General features: G+C 36.6%; 1 protein-coding gene across 1 annotated transcript in view; it reads left to right on the plus strand.

Moving 5' to 3' along the window:
- Window positions 1–17,426, plus strand: part of MARCH5 (membrane associated ring-CH-type finger 5) — a 54,826-nt gene that overhangs the window by 12,110 nt on the left and 25,290 nt on the right. The window contains exon 2 of the mRNA XM_029245623.1: window positions 6,735–6,937. Coding sequence (XP_029101456.1) covers window positions 6,735–6,937 — 203 coding nt within the window. The remainder of the gene's footprint in view (window positions 1–6,734; window positions 6,938–17,426) is intronic.

Consider the following 17,426-nt stretch of genomic DNA (forward strand, 5'->3'; position numbering starts at 1 on the left):
TTTCTAATTGCTATATGCTAATATTACTATGAGTTGTTTATTCATCATTGAAGGAAAACTGAATTTTATTTAGAGTTTAGTGAAAATAAAGGTATAATTACTTTTTTTCCCATCCAAATTTACCAATCCTGTAAATTTTTCATGAACCTCAGGTTAAGAACCGCTGCATTACAAAAACCCTGAAAGAGATTGTCATTAAACCTAAAATAAGTGGTAAGCAGGAATTTGAACTCAGGCATCCCAAGTTCTTTAACCAGTTAGAATATCCTGAACTCACAAAATCTTTTCCCCAAATTTAGCTAGCTTTTTTCCTTAGAAAAAAGGATCTCAAGCATTTTGCTTACTATTTAAATTAAAAACCAAATAGCTTAAAAATGTTTACATTGAATGTAAAATAAAATTTCATTTTTGTATTATGGTGAGTTGAGGAAACTTACAAAGGGAAAAAGGAAAGAAGGATGGCCAGAGCAGAGGTTCTCAAACTTCGGTATCACGATCACCTGAAGGGTTTGTTAAAATACCACGTTGGTGATTCCTCAAAAAAGTTAAAAATAGAATTACCATGTGACCCAGCAATTTCACTTCTGGGTATATATCCAAAAAGAATTAAAAACAGGATCTCAAAGAGATATTTGTACACCCATGTTCGTAACAGTATTATTCACAATAGCTAAAACTTGGAAGCAACCTTGGTATCTAAGACCAATGAATGGACAAGCAAAATGTGGTATATATACATACAATGGAATAGTATTCAGCCTCATAAAAAGGAAGGATATTCTGCAATATGCTACAATGTGGATGAACCTTGAAGACATAGAAAGACAAATACTGGATGATTCCACTTATATGAGGTACTTAGAGTAGTCAAAATTATAAAGACAGAAGGTATAAGGGTGGCTGTCAGGGGCTTGGGAGAGAGGACATTGGAGAGTTGTTTAATAAGTATAGAGTTTGTTTTATAAGATGAAGAGTTATGGGGATGGGTGGTGGTGATGGTAGCACAACAGTGTAAATGTATTTAATACCACTGAACTATACACTTAAAAATGGTTAAGATGGCAAATTTTATGTTATATATTTTACTGCAATAAAAAAAGAAGAATTTTTAAAGAAATTTAAAATAAATAAAATGTTTAAATGTAGTGTTGGGTCCCATCCTCAGAGTTTCTGATTCTGCCGGTCTGGGGTGGGACCTGAAACTGCATTTCTAGCAAGTTCTCAGATGATGCTTCTGCATCACACTGAACACTGCTTAGAGATTGGAGGATTGAAGAGAAGAAGGGGAGGAAATGACTCAAAGAGAAACTCTTAATTAGAATTTTGTCAGATATTACAACCTCTTCTTAGGTGTGGACTTGAAAGGTTTTTGGCTTTGTCCTTTGAAATGGCAAATAGCCAGTTCTCACCTTTTAAGGGTATTAAAATTGCCATCCTATAAACTATAACATTAAAATATGTAATAAAGTAGAATTATAGTTAAATTGATCCTGCAATGCAAATATTATAGCATTGTCAGTAAGAATTTTTAATTTCAAAATGTTTGATTTTATCTTTGTTGGCTGTTTTTATCTAAGAAATGACCTGATCCAGTAGCCAGAATCACGAGCATATTTTTGCCCTGTGTGAGAAATTGAAAAACTTGCAAGACTCAAAGTACTTGCAGTGGAAATTAGATTTATTTAAGCCTTTTCAGCTCAAGTTGCGGTCAGTAGGAAACAAAGCCGTTGACAAAAAATAGTGTCCTTTTAAAAGCTGTTTAAGAGTCTACATTATATGATTGTTCAGGGCTATCCCTTATATCCAGTTTCTCACAATCTGTAACAAGATTGTTTGGGTTGTGTCTGATAGGAATCTGCCCCAAACTGGTTAAACCAAAAAAAAAACAAAAAAAACTGTGGGTTTATGTAAGTGAACAGTGCAAGGGTATATTTAGCTTTAAGCACAGCTTGATCCATGTCTCAAACGAAGTCATCAGTTTCTATCTTTCAGCTTCCTCTGGGTTCTTTAGGCTCCACATTGTGGCTCTCCTGGCAGCAGAGCCTCACACCCTCATTTAGGTTCACACTTTTCCTGCCTTCAGGCTCAGTGGAAAAGAAAGTCTTTGTACCAACTTTCCCAGCAAAAATTCTGAAGTTCACTCTAATGAAACTAGCTTTATGGGCCCAGCCTCTCAATAACTGTAATCTAGGACATGGGATACTCCCTTAAACCAATCTAGGGATTACTCTTCCTGGAGCTGGGGATGTGGGACTAACTGCCTAAATAAACCACATACATGGCTGATGTTGGAGAGAAGAGAGTGGTTTTCCTTAAAAAGTATGGTATACTTTTTGTCCCTAAAAAAGAGAAATTGTGCTGTACATTAAACCACAAGCTTCTACTCTCTCCTCTATTCTAAGATCTTGAGAAACTCTAAACCCATCATTTTCAAACAACCTCTTTTCTCCCTAAATGGAAGGAGGTGGGGAATTGGGGAATAAATAGCTGAAATAGATTGCATCAAGGAGGGAGTAGGGTATGGGGAAGCAAAGGGGGAAGGCATAATTTTAAGACCTTCTTAGGTGATATTCCTGGTCAGCCTATTAGAAGTTTTTTTTTTAAATGAGGGAAGAGAAGATTCCTATACATACTTTGTTCCCTCCCCTCATTTCCAGCCCTGAAGACTAATAACTGTCTTACAGGCTGTCTGCCTAAAAACATTTATGTGAACATTTTTATATGCTTTAATTTCCCATGTACCTGGCCCTTATTTCACAGACTAATATTCTTTCCATATTATGTAGATTAAACTCATATACCTAGTAAGGTAGTAAATCAGTTAATAAATTCTTTAGAACCTAACATTTTCTGTGCTGTTATTTATATTAAAAATATTTAGTCATCAGAAGCAATTATTTCTACCTTAAGTAAATCCAGTAATTATCCCTTTCACAGTCTGCTTTCTCCAATATGTTTGCTTTTTTTTACCTGCCATTTTTCTACACCAGCAGTTCCCAAACTTTATTGGATATTGGGATCACCTTGAGAGCTTGTTAAATCACAGATTTGTAGGCCCTCTTCCTCTAGAGTTTCTTATTTACTAGATCTGGAGTAGAGCCAGAGAATTTGCAAGTTCCCTAGTGATCCTGAACTACTGGTCCTGAGACCTTTGTTTTGACAATCCCTGCAATAAAATCACTTGCCCCTGCTAATTTCTGCTATCACTCCTCCCTGAAACCTTTCCTGATCTATCCAAATTGATCCTTCCTTCTTAAAATGGATGTACCTATGGTAATTTCACTGGAACCTTAAATCTCTTGTATCTACTGGATGTAGCCCCAATTAAATTATAGGGTTTTCCAGATAGGTACAGTCTTCCATTTATTTTGTTTGTGCAACCACATGGAATCAGTGAATGCTCAGTAAATGTTGCTGGCAATTTCTGTAATTTCCAGTTGCTTGTTTGTTTTGTACTATTAAGTTAGAAGTCTTCATTTTATATAACATTTACTTGTATCTAAATTATAATTTTTAGGTGAAGTAATTTGGTGGTGTTATCAGAAGCTTACGTATTGTGGGCAATACTATTTGATCTCAGATGACCATTATCAGATGTACTGTTTAGCGATTAGAATAAATAGAAAATGGATGTGGTACGTTGGTAGATGTTGAATATCAGACTTTTTGAGAGTATTATTATCAATAAGGGTTTTAGGATAATTTCAGTTAATTTCAGTTAATGTCTAATGAGCATTAGCTTCAAAATCCAAATTTGTAAGCTGTATACTCACTGTCACTATGAATCAAACAATAAAAACAAGGTTATGGGTATTAACACTTCCAATTAGGTTTAACACCTAATAAGTTTTCACTGTAAATCATCATTCAACTATCTTATCTACCATAGTTGTGAAATTAGAAAAAAAATCCGGAAAGTGCCTCTTTTAAGTGTTAGTTGAGTACCTTCTAAAAAGTAAAACTGTAAAAGTGTTTATTTAGGGGTGAAGTACACTAATGTCTGAAACTTTGAAATGCATCAAAAAATAAGATTGATGAAAGAATATGTAGTAAAGTACATATGTAGCAAAATGATAAGAATTGTAGAATCTAGGTGTTAAGAATATGGATGTTCACCAGTTTTTCAACTTTTTTCGAAAGTTTGAAATTTTTCCTATTAAATGTTGGGGAAAAATAAACTTATACTTATCCAGAATTTATGGGGATTATAGCTATACAAATATTCCCATTATATTGGTATATTAAGCTGCCATTTATGTAAATTAAAAACATAAATATAGGCAATTTCATTTGGTTCAACTTAGTATTAAGGTTCTTGACATTTTATTTTGTTTTTTCCTGATGACTGGAAATTGGCTTAATTTAAGATTCAGTTCACCTTAATACTGATTAATTATGCTGGTCTAGATGTACTTAGCTACATATATGTTCCATTGTTAATATGAAAAACTTACAAGAACCTAGAAATATAGTTTCTAGATATTCTGCCTATATTTTGTTACCAAAATATGGTTTTCATTTCCCAGAGGTATACAATTATATTTACAAAATTACCTTGGTTAAATGGGGAAAATATATACTAACACCTCAAATAACTGGTTTATTTGCTGTATACTTGTCAATTGAAATTTTATGAAAAAAACTAGGTTGAAACCCACTCAAATCATGGATATTGATGATGGTTGCCAGTGTGAATGACTTAGTGCTACTGAATTGCAATCTTAAAAATGGTTAAAGTAGTAAATTTTATGTTATGTATATTTTACCACAATAAAATTTTAAAGAATAAGGAGGTGGAGGAGGAGGCATTTCTGGATAACTGTAAGATAGCAGGAGGGCCCAGACAGCTTGGCTGAGGTGGGTCAGAGGGTCAGGCATGCTCAAACAAATGCTCCCTACCTCGTTTTTACCTAGGTAGGTCAAATGAAATCTGACTGAATTTGAAAGCTGAGTAAAAGCACAATTTTGGATATTGTTGCCACGTATGCACTTCAGTTTTTTTTTTCCGTATTCTAATTGCGAAGTTTTAATTGGAGCACACAATTAAAATTCGTATTGTTCTACAGACTGGAGACCTCACCCGTATGTAGTACCTGACTATATAGTCTTTCCCACTGAGCATAGTTAAGTTCTGACAGAGCCACTTATCTAATTAAGTGAAATGTGCACAGTAAGTGACAAGCTTTAATTAGCAGTTTCCTATTGTGCAGTGAAACTTTAACGTAGTAAAGGGGAGTGAATGGTGTCATTGAGTTAAATTGTATTTGCGCTAATGGAAATTGGTGTCAAAACTTGTGTTAATTGACAGGAAAAAAATAAGGAATTGCAACCTAATTCCACAAGAACAAATTAGAGTTCATGAAGTATCCTCAAAAGCAAAATGGGGAAGTGTTTAAAAATTAACCATCTCAATAGAATTTTTTAAAATATAAGCATACCAGACTTGACTTTTAGATTTTGAATATAATAAATATAATTTAATTCCCACAAAAAAGGAAAACCAATCATACCTATAATAGAAACATGTAGGCCCAAATTTTTTTTTTTTTTTTGCAGTACGCAGGCCTCTCACTGCTGTGGCCCCTCCCACTGTGGAGCATAGGCTCCGGACGTGCAGGCTCAGCGGCCATGGCTCACGGGACCAGCTGCTCTGCAGCATGTGGGATCTTCCCGGACCAGGGCACAAGCCCGTGTCCCCTGCATCAGCAGGCGGACTCTCAACCACTGCGCCACCAGGGAAGCCCTTCGGCCCAAATTTATCATATCACTATCCTAAAACAATTTATCCTGATATCTTCATCTCTTCTTCCCTTTGTGCTTTTTAATTTAATCATCTTTCTCTCTTATAGTCATACTTTACCAGAAAGAGAAATGAGTGGGGTTTTTTGTCTCAGTTGAAAACTGAATGAGACCATATGTGAAATCATTTATGTAATACTTTAGTTTTCCAAGTTCAAGAGGTTAAGAAGTTAATGTTGTTGAAATGGCAGATACACTGAATTTCACATATTCCTATATTTATCACTCCTCGAAGAATTATTAGGTCTTGAAAGCAGCTTGAGGATTGTCTGTTTGCATTCTGGTTCATTAGAGAAGATGAAGAATTACAAGAAAGATGGACTTCCTTGGTGGCGCAGTGGTTAAGAATCTGCCTGCCAATTCAGGGGACATGGGTTCAAGCCCTGGTCCAGGAAGATCCCACATGCCATGGAGCAACTAAAGCCTATGCGCCACAACTACTGAGCCTGTGCTCTAGAGCCCACAAGCCACAACTACTGAGCCCACGAGCCACAACTACTGAAGCCCGCACACCTAGAGCCCATGCTTTGCAACAAGAGAAGCCACTGCAGTGAGAAGCCCGTGCACCGCAATGAAGAGTAGCCCCGCTCACCGCAACTAGAGAAAGCCCACACGTAGAAACAAAGACCAGTGCAGCCAAAAATAAATAAATTAATTTTTTTAAAAAACCTTAATTTACTAGAAAGATGGAGGAAGTTACATAAAAACAAAATTCAGAAAACACAAGATTCTGCAGAAGAATACAAGGAAAAACAGAAAAAGAAGAAACTACTCTACTGGAAATGTGTTGGTTGTTTTTCTCCTCAGTCTTTTAGTATAGAATTAAAAGTTCCTATAATATAACATACTAGGCTAATCCCATTAAGTGAGAGCTGCAGTGAAGAGGAGGCTGGGGTGTTAATGATAATGTCATTATTTTCTCTTTTGATTTACAGAAGTTGCTGGGTGTGTTTTGCCACTGATGAAGATGATAGAACAGCTGAATGGGTGAGACCATGCAGATGCAGAGGATCTACAAAATGGGTTCACCAGGCTTGTCTGCAGCGCTGGGTGGATGAAAAACAAAGAGGAAACAGTACAGCCAGAGTGGCATGTCCCCAGTGCAATGCTGAATACTTAATAGTTTTTCCAAAGTTGGGTAAGAAGACCCTTAAAACCAACACAGATACATATATATATATATATATATATATATATATATATATAAAATGTTATATGACTCTATGATCCTAGGTTTATTTTTAAGTGACTCATGTCTTTGCTTTTTTGTGAATTTCTCTATTCCATTTCTGTTGTTTTCTCTCTAAATGTCAGATATTTGTTTTGCTAACAGTTTACATTATCCTTAATATATCCCCAGATCTATCCATTTGTCTATGTATTCAATGTTTTCATTTGGTTGAGTGGATAAAGAACTTGGATATCTAATTGTGTGGGTAAAATCAAGTTAACAAAACTATAATAAAAGGCTGACTAGAGAGCCTCATTCTCTGGAAACCATTGGTGTGGGAGAAAGAAAACAATAGTGTGTTCTTTCTAATGCTTATTTTTATTAATTCTTCTATTAAGGAATAAAAGGGAAATTAAATATTTAATAAAAGACAGTGTTTGGAATCCAATTTATATGGCTGTTTTTCATGAAAACTACTTTCCTTTTTCTGTGAATTGGCAGGCAAGGAATAACCAATGGTCTTTGAGAATGAGGCTAGTGTTGAAACAAGTGTAGCAGATTGTTTAAAGGAAGCTATAACTAAGGCTGATATTTAGTTAGCATGTTCCATTACATCCATGTGATTATGAACTAGTGTCATTCTCTTTGTTTGGTGTTTATGCCATGCCAGTTGTTCAGCGTTTTTAATATGACACTTGTCTATAATCAAGAGGTATATGAAAGCAGTTTGGGTTTTGGGAAGGTCAAGGAAAAAATGACTTTGTGGAGGAATAGAGTTCAAGGAGAAACAGGAAATAATTATTAGACTATTTTTTTCTAGGTGCTATACATATTGAAATCAGACCTTTCTTTAAAAAAATAAGGCAACATAAGTGCAGATGAGGAAGTGCTTTTCTAATGTGAGAAGATTAATAATAAGGGCAAACAGAATTTCCATACCTGTCTATATTTCTCTAACATAATGCATAGGAAGAAGTGATAGCTTTCTTTGAAAGAAAAATAGTGTAGTAGAGAAAGTAGCATTTCTGACATTTAGAATTTGTGGACCACACTGACAGGTCTTTTTTGTTGTTGTTGTTGTTTTTAATTTATTTATTTTTGCCTGTGTTGGGTCTTTGTTGATGCGCGCGGGCTTTCTCTAGTTGCAGCGAGCGGGGGCTACTCTTTGTTGCGGTGAGCAGGCTTCTCATTGTGGTGTCTTCTCTTGTTGTGGAGCACGGGCTCTAGGCGCGAGGGCTTCAGTAGCTGCGGCACACGCACTCAGTAGTGTTTAACTGTTTCTTTTCCTACTTCTTAGTTCTGCTAAATCAGATAATCCCACTTTTCAACTATAGGTTGTTGGGAATAGCAGCAAGTATAGAATGATTCTTTTAGATGTTTTAGATATTCAAATGGATGGGTACAAAAATTATTGCAAGAGTTCTCACTGAAAACTACCTACAATATCCGATGAAGCACTGAGTTGACAAATGTGTGGCACTCAGAAATGAAGTTGAATATTGCAGTTTGGAAGATAGTAGTGGATAAATCTGTCCTTCTGGTTGTATTTCAGTTCTAGGAAACATGTTTTTAGGTCTAGTGTGGTAATTGAATACATTTTTTAAGTATACTAATAATAAGACACTGATTTCATTCTACAACAAGGAAAGAAAATGGCTACATGTTGGAAAAGTCAAACTCTTTGCTTAAGCTATGTGTATCATGATTTGGTCTTTGTATTTTATCATTAAGAATTTGTTATTTCACCCTCATATGATAGGTTCAAGCTATTCACAATACTGAATATCACAGAGATCTGCCACTTGAGTAAACCACAGATAATCATAGACATTTTTTACTGACCTTACTGGTGTCATGGGGAAAAAAAGGTACATACTTCATTTAAATAGTTTTTGTTAGCATCTTTCTTCCTGACAAGATAGGAAAGCAGAGTGTTGTATTTGCTTCTTTTTTCCTGACATAACATTCTGAAGATACCTGCTCAGGGACTGCAGTTTGAATATTATATTCACAATTTTCCATGCAATTTTTAACAGACTCAGAAGACTTACTGTCCAATGTCAGGTGTTGTCTGTAAATGAAGCCATGTGTGAATTGACTTTCAGGTGCTATACTCTTCCTTGCTACACACATGACTAGTGCTTTTGGCCATATTGATCCTAGTGTACATTTTCAAGTCAAAGTTCAAAGATAATTGTTGGTTAAAGGAAAATCCCTTCTCTAAAGCATATTTTCATTGATAATCAGAACTGTTTGTATTTCATAATTTACATATTATGTACATACCAAGAGTTGATTCATATTGTGAATACTAGTGGTTTCTTGTAGCCATGAAACAAAATATTTAAGAGCATACATCTGTGAAAGTAACTGTTCTTAGTCACTGAATACCACACCTAACATTATGTAATTAATGTCCAGTAGTGTCATCTGATACAGAAACATACCAGTAAATTGTTTTCTTTCTGAGCATATTTATCATTAATTTTGCAGCTGACCATAGTTACACCTGTTTTTGTTAAAATAACTTAAAGTTCCTTCACAGTTTTTAATCTTTGCTTTCAGTGACAAAATTTATAATGCAGGTATTGATTGGTTTACTAGAGTGGTTGAAAATTATATGAATGCTTCAGTGGCTTCTTATCCCTGTTATATAATGTTTCAATCCCTGTTTAAAAATGTATTATACTTTGGGCTTCCCTGGTGGCGCAGTGGTTGAGAGTCCGCCTACCGATGCAGGGGACACGGGTTCATGTCCCGGTCCGGGAAGATCCCACATGCCGCGGAGCTGCTAGGCCCGTGAGCCATGGCCGCTGAGCCTGCGGGTCTGGAGCCTGTGCTCCGCGATGGGAGAGGCCACAACAGTGAGAGGCCCGCGTACCGCAAAAAAAAAAAAAAAAAAAAAATGTATTATACTTTGATTGGAACAAGGAGGTCCCCCAGTGTAAACTAATAACTTGTAATTCACTGGTCATAGCCCATTGTAAGATCCTACTGTTTTCACTCTACAAGATCATACTATTTATCATTTATGACATTCTGAGTCAAATGTGTTTTTATCACTTTTACTCTTCAATGAACACTTTTGAGGCATTGATTCATTTTCCTAATTGGGGATTTAACACATTGATAGGAACAACAACAAAATATATATTTAACCAATGTAAAGAACTCATGATGTCAAAGTTTGTTAGCTTAAACAAACAGTCCCCTCTTAACTATCCTTGTAAAGCATGTGTGACCCTTGGAACATAACAGTTAAGAAGCTAAAGGAATTTCCTTGAAAGTCAAAATTAATCTTTTCAATTTATGAAATGTTTGTGATCAAAGCTTTTATCACTTTTTTTTTAAATCAAACTGTCTATAGTAAACCAGTTAATTGATTCCCAGGGACCACCATTGGTCCCCAGATGACAGTTAGGAGACACTGGCCAGAAGAAAGAATGGAAGACAAGAGAAAAGATGGAGAGGAAGAGGTGATGGTTAACATTCTATGAGATGATCTCTGTGTAGCAGGTATTAAAAAAGACTTTTCGGGCTTCCCTGGTGGCGCAGTGGTTGAGAGTCCGCCTGTCGATGCAGGGGACACAGGTACGTGCCCCGGTCCGGGAAGATCCCACATGCCGCGGAGCGGCTGGGCCCGTGAGCCATGGCCGCTGAGCCTGCGTGTCCGGAGCCTGTGCTCCGCAACAGGAGAGGCCACAACAGTGAGAGGCCTGTGTACCGCAAAAAAAAAAAAAAAAGAGTTTTCATATGGATTTAGACTCAGTCTGTCTGGCTAGCTGGCCAAAGTCTGCATCTTTTCTGGTACTTAGTGGCAGCCAGAATGGAAGGGTGGTGGCAAGTGTGTGTTCTTAATTGTCAATAGGGAATATATTGTGAATATATCCTCCTAGTTATCCCATCCTCCTCCCTAAACCCTGGCAACCAATGATCTTTTTACTGTCTTCATAGTCTTGCCTTTTTCAGAATGTCATATAGCTGGAATCATACAGTATGTAGCCTTTTCAGATTGGTTTCTTTCACTTAGTAAATATATTTAAAGTTTCTCCGTGTCTTTCATGGCTTGATAGTTCATTTCTTGTTAATACTGAATCATATCCCATTGTCTGGACATACCACAGCTTATTTATCCATTCGCCTACTGAAGGACATCTTGTTGCTTCCAGGTTTTGGCAATTACAAATAAAGCTGCAGTACACATCTGTGTGCAAGTTTTTGTGCAGACATATATTTTCAACTTATTTAGGTAAATAACAAGGAGTGTAATTGCTGGATCATATGGTAAGAGTATGTTTAGTTTTGTAAGAAACTACCAAATTGTCTTTCAGAGTGGCTGTACATTTTGCATTCTGACCAGCAATAAGTTCCTGTTGCTCTGTATCCTTGCAGCACTTGCTTTTGTCAGTGTTTTGGATTTAGCCATTTATATCTCATTGTTTTATTTTTTTTAATAAATTTATTTATTAATTTTTGGCTGCATTGGGTCTTTGTTGCTGCACGTGTGTTTTCTCTAGTTGCGGCAAGCGGGGGCTACTCTTCATTGCAGTGCGAGGGCTTCAGTAGTTGTGGCATGCGGTCTCAGTAGTTGTGGCTCACAGGCTCTACAGCTCAGGCTCAGTAGTTGTGGCGCACGTGCTTAGTTGCTCCGTAGCATGTTGGATCTTCCCGGACCAGGGCTCGAACCCGTGTCCCCTGCCTTGGCAGGTGGATTCTTAACCACTGCGCCACCAGTTTTAATTTGCTATTCCCTAATGACATAGATGTTGAGTGTCTTTTCATGTGCTTATTAAGAGTCTTATGTCCTTCTCACACCTGTCAGAATGGCCATCATCAAAAAATCTACAAACACCCAGGAATGCAAGGATTCTTCAATGTACGCAAAACAATCAATATGATACACCATATTAACAAATTGAAGGAGAAAAACCATATGATCATCTCAATAGATGCAGAGAAAGCTCTCGACAAAATTCAATACCCATTTATGATAAAAAAAACCCTGCAGAAAGTAGGCATAGAGGGAACTTTCCTCAACATAATAAAGGCCATATATGACAAACCCACAGCCAACACTGTCCTCAATGGTGAAAAACTGAAACCATTTCCACTAAGATCACGAACAAGACAAGGTTGCCCACTCTCACCACTCTTATTCAACATAGTTTTGGAAGTTTTAGCCACAGCAATCAGAGAAGAAAAAGAAATAAAAGGAATCCAAATCAGAAAAGAAGAAGTAAAGCTGTCACTGTTTGCAGATGACATGATACTATACATAGAGAATCCCAAAGATGCTACCAGAAAACTACTAGAGCTAATCAATGAATTTGGTAAAGTAGCAGGATACAGAATTAATGCACAGAAATCTCTGGCATTCCTATACACTAATGATAAAAAATCTGAAAATGAAATTAAGAAAACACTCCCATTTACCATTGCAACAAAAAGAATAAAATATCTAGGAATAAACCTACCTAAGGAGACAAAAGACCTGTATGGAGAAAATAACAAGACACTGATGAAAGAAATTAAAAATGATACAAATACATGGAGAGATATACCATGTTCTTGGATTGGAAGAATCAACATTGTGAAAATGACTCTACTACCCAAAGCAACCTACAGATTCAATGCAATCCCTGTCAAACTACCACTGGCATTTTTCACAGAACTAGAACAAAAAAATTCACAATTTATATGGAAACAAAAAAGACCCCAAATAGCCAAAGCAATCTTAAGAAAGAAAAACAGAGCTGGAGGAGTCAGGCTCCCTGACTTCAGACTATACTACAAAGCTGCAGTAATCAAGACAGTATGGTACTGGCACAAAAACAGAAAGATAGATCAATGGAACAGGATAGAAAGTCCAGAGATAAACCCACGCACATATGGTCACCTTATCTTTGATAAAGGAGGCAAGAATATACAGTGGAGAAAAGACAGCCTCTTCCATAAGCGGTGCTGGGAAAACTGGACAGGTACATGTAATAGTATGAGATTAGAACACTCCCTAACACCATACACAAAAATAAACTCAAAATGGATTAAAGACCTAAATGTAAGGCCAGAAACTATCAAACTCTTAGAGGAAAACATAGGCAGAACACTCTGTGACATAAATCACAGCAAGATCCTTTTTGACCCACCTCCTAGAGAAATGGAAATAAAAACAAAAATAAACAAATGGGACCTAATGAAACTTCAAAGCTTTTGCACAGCAAAGGAAACCATAAACAAGACCAAAAGACAACCCTCAGAATGGGAGAAAATATTTGCAAATGAAGCAACTGACAAAGGATTAATCTCCAAAATTTACAAGCAGCACATGCAGCTCAGTAACAAAAAAACAAACAACCCAATCCAAAAACGGCAGAAGACCTAAATAGACATTTCTCCAAAGATATACAGATTGCCAACAAACACATGAAAGAATGCTCAACATAATTAATCGTTAGAGAAATGCAAATCAAAACTACAATGAAGTATCACCTCACACCAGTCAGAATGGCCATCATCAAAAAGTCTACAAACAATAAATGCTGGAGAGGGTGTGGAGAAAAGGGAACCCTCTGGCACTGTTGGTGGGAATGTAAATTGATACAGCCACTATGGAGAACAGTATGGAGGTTCCTTAAATAACTAAAAATAGAACTACCATATGACCCAGCAGTCCCACTACTGGGCATATATATACCCAGAGAAAACCCTAATTCAAAAAGAGTCACGTACCACGATGTTCATTGCAGCTCTATTTACAACAGCCAAGACATGGAAGCAACCTAAGTGTCCATCAACAGATGAATGGATAAAGAAGATGTGGCACATATATACAATGGAATATTACTCAGCCGTAAAAAGAAACGAAATTGAGTTATTTGTAATGAGGTGGATGGACCTAGAGTCTGTCATACAGAGTGAAGTAAGTCAGAAAGAGAAAAACAAATATTGTATGCTAACACATACATATGGAATCTAAAAAACAACCAAAAAAATGGTCATGAAGAACCTAGGGGCAAGACAGGAATAAAGACACAGACCTACTAGGGAATGGACTTGAGGATACGGGGAGGGGGAAGGGTGAGATGGGACAACATGAGAGAGTGGCATGGATATATATACACTACCAAATGTAAAATAAATAGCTCGTGAGAAGCAGCCGCATAGCACAGGGAAATCAGCTCAGTGCTTTGTGACCACCTAGACGGGTGGGATAGGGAGGGTGGGAGGGAGGGAGACTCAAGAGGGAAGAGATATGCAGATATATATATATGTATAACTGATTCACTTTGTTATAAAGCAGAAACTAATACACCGTTGTAAAGCAGTTATACTCCAATAAAGATGTTAAAAAAAAAAAAGGAAGAAAAAAGAGTCTTATGTCTTCTTTGATGAGGTGTCTGTTAAGTCTTTTGATTGTTGTTTTTTTTTGTTTGTTTTTTGGTTTTTGGGGTTTTTTTTGCTGTATGCGGGCCTGTCACTGTTGTGGCCTCTCCCGTTGCGGAGCACAGGCTCTAGACACGCAGACTCAGCAGCCATGGCTTACAGGCCCAGCCACTCTGCAGCATGTGGGAACTTCCTGGACCGGGGCACGAATCCGTGTCCCCTGCATCGGTAGGCGGACTCTCAACCACTGCACCACCAGGGAAGCCCTTGATTGTTTTTAACATCAGTTTTCTTATTGTTGAGTTTTAAATGTTCTTTGTGTATTTTGGATAACAGTTCTTTATCAGGTATATCTTTTGCAAATATTTTTTCCCAGTCTGCGGCTTGTATTCTCATTCTCTTGATCTTTCTTCTTTTTTAATGTAGTAGTTTACAGCTATAAATTTCTAAGCTCTGGATTTCTGCTTTGACCTGTTGATTATTCAAGAGTGTGTTGTTTAATTTTCACATATTTGTAAATTTCCCAAATGCCCTTCTCTTATTGATTTCTAATTTCATTCCATTGTGATCAAAGAACATACTTTGCTATCCGTTCTTTTAAATGATTAAAGCTTGTTTTATAGCCTAGCAAGCTTTATACTTGCAAATTTTCCATGTGTACTTGGGAAGATGTGTGTTCTGTTGGTGGTGGTGGTGGTGGTAGAGTGTGATATAAATATCTAGTTGACTCAGAATTTTGAAGTCTTCTATTTCCTTGTCGTTCTTTCACCTATTCTTCATTGAAAGTGGACTATTGAAGTCTACAGCTATTGAATTGTCTGTTTCTCCAGTTCTGCCCATTTTTGCTTCGTTTATTTTGGACTGTTGTTAGGTGCATAAATGTTTCTAATTGTTATGTCTTTCTGATGGATTGTCCCTTTTACCATCATAAAATGTTCTTCTTTGTTTCTAGTTTTTTGTCTTAAAGTTGATTTTAACTGATATCAGTGTTGCCACTTCCACTCTTTATGTAAATTCTTAGATTATTTTCAAGTTAAATTTTATTACAGCTTTGTTTTTTCTTTTTTGTTCTCAACTAAGCATTAATTCAAACTTTTGTGTAGAGACAAGATAACTAACAATTACCCTCAAAAACTGGTTGTCAAATGTTAAGTGGAGTGTAAAGCTTAGAAGGAAAAGATATTCACTAGGGATGATGAGGAATGATTCCTGGGAGAAACCTTTCCTAGAAAATCTAGCAATTAAAATTAATAGTTGTTACTATTTTATTTTATAATATTTTCTTTTAATAATATTAACAGTGATATCAGTAGCTATCACTACAGGCACTGACTCTTTGCCAGGCACTATGTCAATCAGTTTGCCTATATTATTTTAAGCTTCTCAAAAGCTCTACACAATAGGTAGTGTTCTAATTCTACAGGTAAGGAAACAGACTTGGCAAATTTATTTAATGGAATCCCATGGGTTTCTAGCAAGTAAGGAGCCAGGATTTTAAATTGCCAAAGCACATCAGAAGCTAGAGGGGAAGGTTACCTAGAGGGTGCAGTTTTGTTTGGTCAGCCTCCCAGTGCACAAAGCAGGGTGGAGAAAGAGGAGGAGTAAATTTGGAGAGGCAAACAGAATATTGAGCACAATTAGTTTATATGTTAATATATTCTAGACTAGTATACATCATGTTCTATGCTTGCTTTTTTTTCCTTAGCAATATATGGTAGATACCATTTTATATTAGTGTATAAAGAGCTTTCTTTTTCTTTGTAGTTGTATAGTATTCTGTTACATAAATGTGTGGTTATATAACCAGTCTCCTAATGATGGACATCCAGGCTGTTTGTAATCTTTTACTACTACAAAGAGTGCTGTCATAAACAACTGTGTAAAATAATTTTACACATGTGCAAAATGACTAGAGTGGAATTGCTATAAGTCAAAGGGTATGTGCAGTTATAACATTAGTAGACATCATCAAATTGGCTTTTGTAGAGATTATGTCTGTTTAATCTTCCCAACAGTGTATTGGAGTGCCTGCTTTTCCATTGCCTTTACCAACATGCTGCTATCAATATACAGAACTAATTATATCTGCTGCCTTAGCATTGATCAAAGCTCAGCAGAATGTTCACTAAGGTTTTTTCTTTTATTATGAAATTTCATTTGTTGAGAAAGAATATATAACTACATATGAGGAATAATGACTAATAAACCATCATCCATTTACTTATCCCTCATGTTTAGAAATAAAATATCCTGGTGATTTCAACTTTTTATCATTAAGTAATGACTATTTTATCTATAAGAATTTTGTGTGTGTGTCTTAAACTTCTATATAATATAGACATAGACATGATAATATAGAATACAGTTGCCCCTCGGTATCTGCAGGAGGTTGGTTCCAGGACCCCTGCAGATACCAAAATCCATGGATGCTCAAGTCCCTTATATAAAATGGCATAGTATTTTCATATAATTTATGCACATACTACTATATACTTTATTTTATTTTATTTATTTATTTTTGGCCACATTGGGTCTTCATTGCTGCACGCAGGCTTTCTCTAGTTTTGGCGAGCGGGGGCTACTCTTCGTTGCGGTGCGCAGGCTTCTCCTTGCGGTGGCTTCTCTTGTTGCGGAACATGGGCTGTAGGGGGGCGGGCTTCAGTAGTTGTGGCACATGGGCTTAGTTGCTCCGCAGCATGTGGGATCTTCCTGGACCAGGGATCGAAACTGTGTCCCCTGCGTTGGCAGGTGGATTCTTAACCACTGCGCCACCAGGGAAGTCCCCCTACTATATACTTTAAATCATCTCTAGATTACTCATAATATTCTAATACAGTGTAAATGGTAAGTTGTTGCTGGTGTGCAGCAACTTTGAGTTTTGCTTTGGGGAACTTTCTGGAATTTTTTTCCCCTAGATATTTTCATTCTGCAGTTGGTTGAATATGCAGATGCAGAACCCAAAAATTTGGAGGGCCAACTGTAGAATGAAAATATAGCTATACCAGCTTTTTAAAAATAGATTTGTTGTTTTAGGACAATTTTTAATTTACAGAAAAATTTCAAAGATAGTACA

This window comes from Monodon monoceros, unplaced genomic scaffold (genome assembly GCF_005190385.1).
Source record: "Monodon monoceros isolate NGI ecotype Baffin Bay Population unplaced genomic scaffold, NGI_Narwhal_1 Super_Scaffold_4, whole genome shotgun sequence".
In the NCBI taxonomy this organism is placed as follows: domain Eukaryota; kingdom Metazoa; phylum Chordata; class Mammalia; order Artiodactyla; family Monodontidae; genus Monodon; species Monodon monoceros.